The sequence below is a fragment of the Vespa velutina genome, chromosome 1, assembly GCF_912470025.1.
Source record: "Vespa velutina chromosome 1, iVesVel2.1, whole genome shotgun sequence".
Taxonomy (NCBI): Eukaryota; Metazoa; Arthropoda; class Insecta; order Hymenoptera; family Vespidae; genus Vespa; species Vespa velutina.
The window spans coordinates 7,912,870-7,923,122 of NC_062188.1; the positions used below are offsets into that span (position 1 = coordinate 7,912,870).

The following is a 10,253-nucleotide window of genomic DNA, read 5'->3' on the forward strand; positions in this document are numbered from 1 at the left end:
TAATAAATCAAGGCTCTAACTTTTTATCTTGATTGATGAAAGCAATAACAAAGAAATTTAGAATAAACCAGATATATTTATAATACCAGACCACTCCATATCATTCATATTCAAACGGATCCATACAACGATCACATCACGTATTAGATGAATTTTTAAAAGATTTCATAAAAAATAATAATGATTCGGATAATTGATTAGACCTTGCGATGTTCTCATGTAATACTTGTGTACATGAAGTTACATTATATACACCACACGAATTAGTATTTGGATAGATAGCAAGAAAAGTAGAGCAAATTATCTTCAGAACTTTTATGCGCATTATTTAGGAGAGTTAAATGAACAATTAATGAACAATTATCTTCAGAACTTTTATGCGCATTATTTAGTAGAGTTAAATGAACAATTAAATAAGACACAATCTAAATTTTATTACGACAAAAAACAACGAAACTTTAAAGCATAAAAGGAAATTCGATGATCAATATTGAGACCTATACGAAATAATCGCTTCACTAGGCAAAAATAAAATTAAGATACGCACCAGTACAGACACACGTATAATATACGCCAGCCATGAACGACATTACCAACAATGGTTCTAAAAAGTATAGTCTGATCCATTAGTCCAGCTGATTCTCCATGATGATGATTACCCCCATCATAATCGATAAAATTTGAATATAAGCTGCACAACTCCAACTCCAAACATCAGTTCCTCGCAAACACTCAAGAAGTCAAGTCGAAAATCTTTGTTCGCCATATTATTGAATTTAGTAAGAGTAGCAGTATCCACATTAGTCAAATACGACTGTACCAGTACTTCATTAAACGTATCTACATTTTCGCTTCTGGACGTAGCCGATTGTAAGACACCAGATCTTCTACCTATCAACAGCAATATATACATTCAACTACTCTATAATCAACGGAGTATCAAAAAGTAAAGATACTACAATGCCGTATCGAAAGCGATCTAATCGAAGCTATCTTTCATTGCGGCATACATTTACACATATCCATCATCTATAACGGACGCAAAGAGTATCTATACACACTAAATCATCAGTTGTGCCAGCAACTACATTCCACTGGAAGCTTTTATTTGGGTCCCAATGTCTATTTAACAGGAATAGAAAAGAATGATACGGACGCGAGAAGCCCCACTGGTATATACAACATTCAGCGACACTGTTACAACCGATGGAATATGCAACCTCTTCGAAATACGATACAACATGATAGTCCAGACATAAATCAGAATCACACTATTATTATGCATTTGTAAAGATACAAACTAACCAAATCCACCTCAAAACAGGAACGATATGCCCATTGAACAAAGAATCCTATCTTGATTCAGGCGGGAACGAAACTTATTGGTCAAATAAATATATACTTGTGGATAGAAAAATAAGACCAATCAATAAATGTTACAGGAAGTTATCCGCAATATATCAAAACCAATCATTCCTTCTTGTCATACCAAAAGACTGGCAACGAATGGCTTTCTAACATGTACAACCTTCATGGAACCTGATATAGAATAACTCTAAGACTAATAAAGTCATTACCTCCATCAACAATCTAACTAAATATTAACCAAATTCACCTGAAAGTACATTCCAGAGCATCAAAGAACTAGTGGAATTTATTCAAGCGATGATCTGGACAAACTTCGCTCTCACATCATGGAACCCATAGAAAAATTGGCCATTATTGACACTTTCGCTAGAGGAGCCAGCGGGAAACAAATTTTTCTAGGCAAAATATCACTATACAATGGACGAAAATTTATTGAAAAAAATAGCAACCACTACTGAACAATGTCATTAGTAGGTTATGAGGAGCATTTGTAACATTTGAATCAACAAGCGCCGGAATATTCGCCATCCTTATGATACTTCGTCCGATAAAATATATCGCTGATATTATAATTTACAATTACGTATTCCACTTCATTTTGCGAGAAGACCAAAACGTGAAAAAACATCAACAATAATAATAGCAGAAAAAACAACAATATTCGAATACAAGGAAGAATCAAGCGAGCACACAACTAACAGCACAAGAACTTATAGCGATCTGAATAAAATGTTTAAAGATGAGTGTTATATATATTTCACATATTCAAGGACTTAAATATTACGTACCCGGGGTCATTATATAGGGGGTCACCTTTTTGCGTACAAGTATCGTTGTAAATAATAAAGAATATATATAGAATGTAAAATATACTTAATAGGTCATGCACATATAAATTTTATCATAAGAACACCGAGTATATGGAGAATAACACGGTTTCTTTCGACTAATTGCCACTAAGCACTAATAATACATGTGCCATCCGATCACATGATAGTTCACGATGAGAAATCAAATACTTGTTTGATTCCAGTACCGCCAAGACATAAATCCCTGTGCCACATGGCTTAGTAGTTTTTTCCAAATTCTAAAAAAATTTTAACCTAATTACGCTAAATCACGGTTAAAGTATTATACTTAAAATTACGTTCAGTTCTTAGTTCATTCGGAGTAGTCTCAAATCCAGAACCATCACGTTCTCTTAAATCTATTTCTTCCAATCCTAAATCCAACTTTGCGTATTTCTTAAGTACCTCTCTGTAAAACTTATCTGTACGAAATCACATTTTATAATATATATGTATATATATTTACAATTATATACAATTTCCATCAATCTCTCAATCTTCTACCTCCATCATCGTTACAAGTGCGAATTGATTGCATGGATGATATTTCTTACTTTCCTCTATAAATCGCTACAAGTATGAACAAGCCGCAAGGGCAATATCTCCGAAATTTCCAATCTTTACCGACTCATTCCATTTCCCTGTTTCAAGAGGTATATACCATCATCCACTCTCCCATCAACTGGTCCACGTTATTTGGAATGATCTCTGTTATTTGGAATGATATCTGTTATTTGGAAATCATGAAAGAATTTACTTCATTTGTATTGGGATGCGCCTACACCCAAGCGGTTGAAGAAACCGGAAATAATTCAGTTGGACTAAAGTAACACTTTGGTATATTCTACCCGATCAACATTCTGCAATCCCGTGCCATAAATGCAAATAGGAAAAAACCGAAATAGCTACAAATCCCGTAAGTTAAGAGTTCCTCGTGAAATTTTGAAGGCCGTACCGTCTGAGTCGTAACAATACATAAATAATCTTAAGAATAATAATTCATTATTCTTTCTCATTTTTCTCACTTTTCATTATTAATTTAATTTATAGTCGAAAAGAAAAATAGAAGAAATAACAAAAATCACGTAAAAGTTGGACGATTAAGATGAGTGTTCCTGTGTTGTCAGGATTGGTGTCGTTAATAATGGTAATGGTAATAACGAGGAAGAGTTAAAAAGTATCCCACGTAGTCAAAGTTCTTTTCTTTTTTACATAAATTCAGTAGCTATGACTTTTTGTCGAGTATTTCTTATGATTCTACTCATCTTATCAATGGAGCACAGTTCTATTTTCGTTATAGCCTTTATTATTATTTATTTCTCTCTCTCTCTCTCTCTCTCTCTCTCTCTCTCTCTCTCTCTCTCCCTTTCTAAATTTCTTTCTATTTTTTTACATTTTTAACGATAGAACAGGACGTATGCTTTATTTTCAGAAAGAATCTTTGTTTCTTCGAAAGTATCGCATTCATTGATTTTCCTTTTTGTATAAAGAAAAAAAGCAAAAAAGAAAAATAATCTTCAAATCGTGTAAGAGAGATTTTCCTCTTTCTTAATTCTCTTTATTTTCTTATTTCTGATGAGATGAACAGATCGTTTATTTATAAATCTTATCATAATTATTATTTAATTAAATAATTACATTTACGCTATATCATCAATTGATCTCTTCTGAAACCTGTCATGTACATTAATTATTCCATTATTATTCCTATTAATACACTAATTAATCTATTCATTACTACAGATCGGTAAATAATCCGTTTAAAATATTATTATTAATTAAATATTATAATTAACAGTTTGTTTACTCCGCAATTAAAAATATGGTGTTTAATTTTAAATATTAGAAGAAAACAAAAAATGAAGAGATATTAACGAATGTTTAAAAATTTCTCTCTTCTTTTCTTGCATTAATATAACTAACATATTTCGATAAGAAATACTTATGAAAGACATACAAATGAAAGACTTTTGTATGGTTGTAAATTAAAAAAAGAAAAAAAAAAAAATAAAGAATAGTTTATCATTCAGTGTCCACATTTCATTGTCAGGTATCATTCTTTCATAATATTTCAATAGATTCAATATTGACCTGTGATGTGACCAAAAGAAGAAGAAACAAAAATAAGTATACCCGTAAAAAGTAAAAGGAATAGAAAAAATAAAGCACTATAGTAATAATGTGTCATCATTATTTTACTATTGTTTTAGTAAAAATGTAGAAAAATAGAGAGAAGAATAAGAAGAGATCGAGAGAGAGAGAGAGATAAAAAAAATGTATAATAACAAAGGCAATAACGTAAATGAAACTATTATTCGATAGATAAGATGTGACGAATATAAAAGAATTAGTAGTACCTGACGTAAAGTTATCGCTTAAATAACAAGCAAGAAATTTTTGACTGTATAACAAGCTTCCTTAGCTCATCCCACTATAATCTTTATCACCGCTGACAACTCAAATTTGATATTTATCAATCCAGTTCTCTTTTCTATTTCGGCAAATAAACATCGAAGCATTCCAAACGTCTAAAATTGAACAGTTAATACTTTCGGTTATTTCCTAATTATTTAAATGATGTACAATGTACACGGAATACAAAAACTAATATTTAAACAATAGTATATTCTTTTAAACATTATATAACTCGTAACACGTGTTAAATATAAAATAATTTAACTGACTTTGACTGTTATTGAAACAGTTTTATTTTATTATTTAAGCTTAGACAATTTATAATTTCATTTATTTTATTTTCATAACAGATTAATATTTAAAAAATTATTTTTAAAATCTCGAAGTAGAATCAATATCAGTCGGTTCTTTAATATCTTAGGATAGAATGCTCGTCGCGTAACAACTATGAAAACTTAAAATAAATGTAATTTTATATCTAACATTTCTTTAATAATTTTTACAATTTCTTATCATAAAAATAATATTAATTATTTTGTTTCTATATTTCTGTTTCAAAATTTCATTATAATAGTATGCGAATAAGGAATCGAGTATTATACCGCTAAAATAAAAACCAAAAAAACATGAAGTAGAAGTTTGTTCGATCGCATTTCGCAATTTAAATAACATAAATGTATTTGCATTGACTGCATACAATGCAATCGTTAAAGTCAATGCTCATTCGTAAAGCTTCTTTCTTTTTTAAAAATCGCACAAACTGTATTTATAAAAGACAGTAAAGTTTCGGAAAGTAAATTTAATGACCGTCCCTTAATAAGTACCTACCACGTATTAAAATCAATGCATCATTGAAGAGGATCTCAACCAACTTTGATATCGATCTATCTTATTTTCAACCATATACTCTTAATTTCAATCTAAATTGCGGACGAATATTTTGGCCAAAACTTCTTCAGTAGTAAATGAATTTTTATGTTCCTCCGATCACTCAATTATGTCGGGGAGAAATGCTCCGAATTGGCACAAGTGATCGGTTGTAATTAATTAGTCGAAAAGTATTGAGTGACCACGAATAACTTTTTTTCGGAGATTTATTCGTAAATGTTTCTTTATTTTTTGATTTATTTATTAAATTAGGATAGAATCTCCTTGTTTCATATGCATTTATAATTATTTAAACTTTGAATATTTCAATGCATTTTTAACTATTTTTCATGGAGTGTATATTCTTTGAGATGTTACGTTCTCCTTTTATCATGTGTTGTGAAAAAAGAATATTTGTTCAGATTAGGATCGAGAATTTTTCACTTTCTTTATCTATTTTAAGATTAAATTAAATTAAATTAAAAATTTTATCTGTGTGTGTATGCGTGTATATATATATATATATATATAGTATAATGTTAATGTGAATGTAAGACTTAATGTTATTATGTATAACTTTGATCTTTTTTATTTTAAAGAATAGAGTTGTCGGAAAGTTTTAATAATGTTACTGTGGAAAAATGTTCTGAAAATCTGTAAAATAAAGTGATATAATAATATGCTCGTTAATGTAAATAGACATTTGATTTTAATAAAAAAAGAGTAATAATATTTCCTTTGTTGATTATATTTACATATCCTCTTGAACATTTTTTTAAATGTTATTATTTACATTATGCATTTACTAATGCATCTATTCATAATATTTATATTTTTCAAATTATTTATATAAATCTTATTAACATATATGACATGTTTATAATAAATATATTAGTATGAAACATAATAATATAAAATAAAATAGATTAATCTGTTGACGAATATAAATATAACTCTATACCTTTGAAATAATTCTAAGCTTTATTTACTAGAAAACTGTAATCAATTTCTTAATATTATTATTAATTAACTCAATTTCACAAATTGAAATATATTGATTTTTATATTTTTGGAACTCATCATCGTTTTCTATATATACTTAAGGCTGTTCATTAACCCTGGTTTTATAATAGTTTACGCCATCAAACAGGCGTAGAACGTTATTGATCGATTTTGATGAGCAAAATGTCATTTTAAAGACTAAAGTTTAATCTAGGACTTTACTTTTATGGATTTTTCAAAAAGTTTTTTTTTTTTTTGAAAAAAATCACTTTAAAAAATGGTATTTTTTCTAAAATAGTTTATGCACAAATTATCAAAAAAAAACATATATATGAAAAAATTAAAAAGTTAAGTTCACAGTTTACTAAACTACTTTAACCTATGCGAAACCATTTATTATGTACATGTGAGAGGGGAATAACCAACACAAACTTATATACCGATACGATAGACGTATGGTGGGAATAGTGTTTCCCCACTTGTATTTGTAGTTCATTTTTTGCCCATATATGCCGCTGAAGTCACACAAGCTTCGAGCGAAAGATGATATAATAGCTTTCTTAATATATATTTGTATGAACAATGTGACTATATTTCTATAATATTTTACTGTATGTTACAGTCACGTGTTTTAATTCGATTGGACTACAATTTATATTTCAATTTGTAATATTAATGTAAGACTAAAATTATAATAAGAAGAATTCTTAGGTAACGATTGAATCTTTATGTAAATAATATTGATATTATTATTGATATTATTGATAATATTGATATTGATTCTTCATAAATTTCATAGTATCATCGGTGACACGTGATATATAACCTCACATTTTTATTATTTATATATAAATATGTTATTGTAGGTAGATATTTCAATTATATATGATATTATATATGAAATATATAAAATAAATAAATATAGTTATTTAAATAACTATATAACTATATTTTATATTACAAAGTATATTTTGATATAGACTATAAAAATGGCAAAAGGTCATAAACATTTAAAACATTTAAAATCTGAGAAGGCCAAAGTGAAATTAAAAGCAAAGAAAAGTAAACTATTACCAAAAGGATTAAATGTAACAGATACATCGATTAAAGTTAAAAAAATCATGATACGTGAACAGTTTAGACAATATAATGAAACTGAAATTCTTAGTAAGCGAAAACTTAATATTAAGGTATGAATATAATAATTTTGATTTATATAGTATTTATCCTAAAATTTTTCTTTAGTATTACTTCATTTTAATATTATCTTAGTATTTTTTTCGATTTATAGGATTTATTAGCTCGTCTTCAACATCATAATTCCACAGTTCGTCAAGAAGCAATTAAAGAACTCAAGGACATTTTATTACAACATCCTTTACAAACTTTTAGTTCTCAATTGAATCCATTGCTACAAGGAATTTCTGCTTTATCTTTGGATAAAGAAAAGGATATAAGAAGAGATTCTTTAAAAGTATTAAATTGTATTTTGAATCCTATTTCTAATGAACAATTGACTCCTTTCTGTGATATTTTAATTACATATTTAAGATGTGCAATGACACATATAGATCCAAATATTAAAGAAGATTCTTTATTATTTTTGGATATATTGATACAAAATTGTAATAGTGTAATTGCAAAACACAGTCATAAAATATTGCCAAACTTCTTGGACATGATTTCTAAAATGCATACTGAAGCAAAACCAGGAAGACAATTAACAACAACATTAGATTCTAAAAATACTAGTGTAAAATGGAGAAATAAAGTTTTAGAACGTCTTGGAAACATGTTAGGATCTATTATAAATTATAAAAAAATTGAAAAAACACAACATTACACATCTGCTGTAAAAGTGTTATGCATAGATAAAGAAACTAAATATGTTCCATTCTACAGACAAGTTGATATTCAAGATTATAAAGTAAATTTTGAAAGTATTGTTAACTTAAAAGATGATACCAATGAGAAAAATTTAGATGCAGCTGAACTCATTAAATATATAAGTGTATTAATGCCTTTAATATTTGATAGTTGGATTGAAGTATGTCCAGAAGAAAGAATTAGTAAAATTTCTGAGACTGTTATTTCTAGTGAAGCATCTATTTTATTAAAACATATTGTAATAATTATACAATTAATAACTGAATATATTGATATATTAGATTATAATGATCAAATAAATACCAAAATGTGGTTTACAAATTCTTTTCAAAGTGTTTACATTAAGAACTTGTTTTCTAAATTTCCGTATACTAAAACAAAAACTGTTGAGAAATGTAGAAAAAGGCAAGAAGATTTTTCTGATCTAGAAATGACTGAGAAATGTTTGGAGCAAAATTTGGGCATTTGTCAAATTTATACTTGGTTTACATCTATGAATATAAATCATAATAACGCTAATAAGTTGGACAAGGCATACTGTCAATATGTTATGGATTACATAAACGGTATTTAAAATATATTTATCTGTATACTATTTTTATAATCCATCAGTTACTGTTACTTAAATTTGTTTCATTACAGATATAATTAATGATTGGTCCGATATGGATAATTTTGCATTGCCACAATTAAATAAGCTTCTCAGAACCTTGTTTTTCAAAGCAAGTCAAGTATGGTATGTCAATCGTATAACAATAGAACCTATATTAAAAGCAACAATAAGTGCAAGTTTTCACCAATCAAAGAAAGAATTACAAGTACAATTATATGATATAATTAGTGATATTATGTTAGACCATACATTAACTGAATTACAAGGGTAAGAGTATTTTTTAAAACATATCTTATGCTTATTTCTATACATTTTGTAATATTTTACATATTTATATGTAAATGTTTTTGTTAAGTCTATAGAAAAAGAAACAAATTCTAAAAATAATTGTTCTATTATAGTGAACATATATTTAAAGATTTTGTATCAACTTTACCAACTCTTCTTCTACATTCTTCTATAAATGAAAATATAATACAAATGATCAATCGAGCTGTACTTTATCATAAGGAATGGATGTGGAATGTACTTGTAGAAAAACAGGATGCAATAATTGGTAAATTATTTGAAATATTTCTGTGAAAGGTTTCTGCTAAAAGAAATATATGAATTTTTTATTAATAGTTATTAAATTATTTGTATTATTTGTATTACAGAAAATGCAAAAATAATTGAGATTATAGGATCAGAGGATGAGAAGCGTTCTCGTTTAATGATATGTAATTTATTTTATTTTATAAATGAACAAATTTTCTATTAATAAAAAATTAAATTTTGTTAATTATAAATTATATTGGTCTTTCAAATGATTAATATTTATAAATATTATTATATAAATATAAATTAAATTTTTTTATTTATTTTCCTATCTAGTATAATACTTACGTTTCTTTATAAATTAACAATTCTTACAATGTAATTATTATAATAAAGTCTAAATTTTAATTTTTGTACTTCTACAAGTCCGTCAAATTAAGTTATTTTCGCGGCGAGTTTATGAAGGATGCGAATGAAGAATGACACAAAGCATTCAAATACTTGGTTTATATAATAAAATTAACAGAAAACAACTTGTTATTTCTAACTTTTTAATAATTTAACTTGTACAATATATTTATTATACTCAAATACAAAATTATTATATAAATATTAGGTTGGTGCGAATGAAATGTCGGATTCTTAAGTGAATATATTAAAGAAAATCCGACATTTCATACGCACCAACCTAATATAATGTTAATACACATTGCATT

The 10,253-nt window shown here is 27.2% G+C and overlaps 1 protein-coding gene across 4 annotated transcripts; it reads left to right on the forward strand.

Moving 5' to 3' along the window:
- The first annotated feature begins 7,056 nt into the window (after positions 1-7,056).
- Positions 7,057-9,837, forward strand: LOC124950166 (testis-expressed protein 10 homolog). 4 transcript variants are annotated; one of them, XM_047496556.1, is made up of 6 exons: positions 7,057-7,211; positions 7,481-7,690; positions 7,792-8,953; positions 9,030-9,267; positions 9,402-9,556; positions 9,657-9,837. In XM_047496556.1, exons 2-6 carry the CDS (start codon positions 7,490-7,492, stop codon positions 9,758-9,760), a joined length of 1,860 nt encoding a protein of 619 aa, XP_047352512.1. In that variant the 5' UTR covers positions 7,057-7,211; positions 7,481-7,489; the 3' UTR covers positions 9,761-9,837. The 4 variants fall into 4 exon arrangements, with proteins under 4 accessions (XP_047352512.1, XP_047352601.1, XP_047352751.1 ...); XM_047496645.1 differs by lacking the exon at positions 7,057-7,211 and adding an exon at positions 7,327-7,362; XM_047496795.1 differs by lacking the exons at positions 7,057-7,211; positions 9,657-9,837 and having other exon boundaries at positions 7,381-7,690; positions 9,356-9,534.
- Positions 9,838-10,253: the final 416 nt, after the last annotated feature.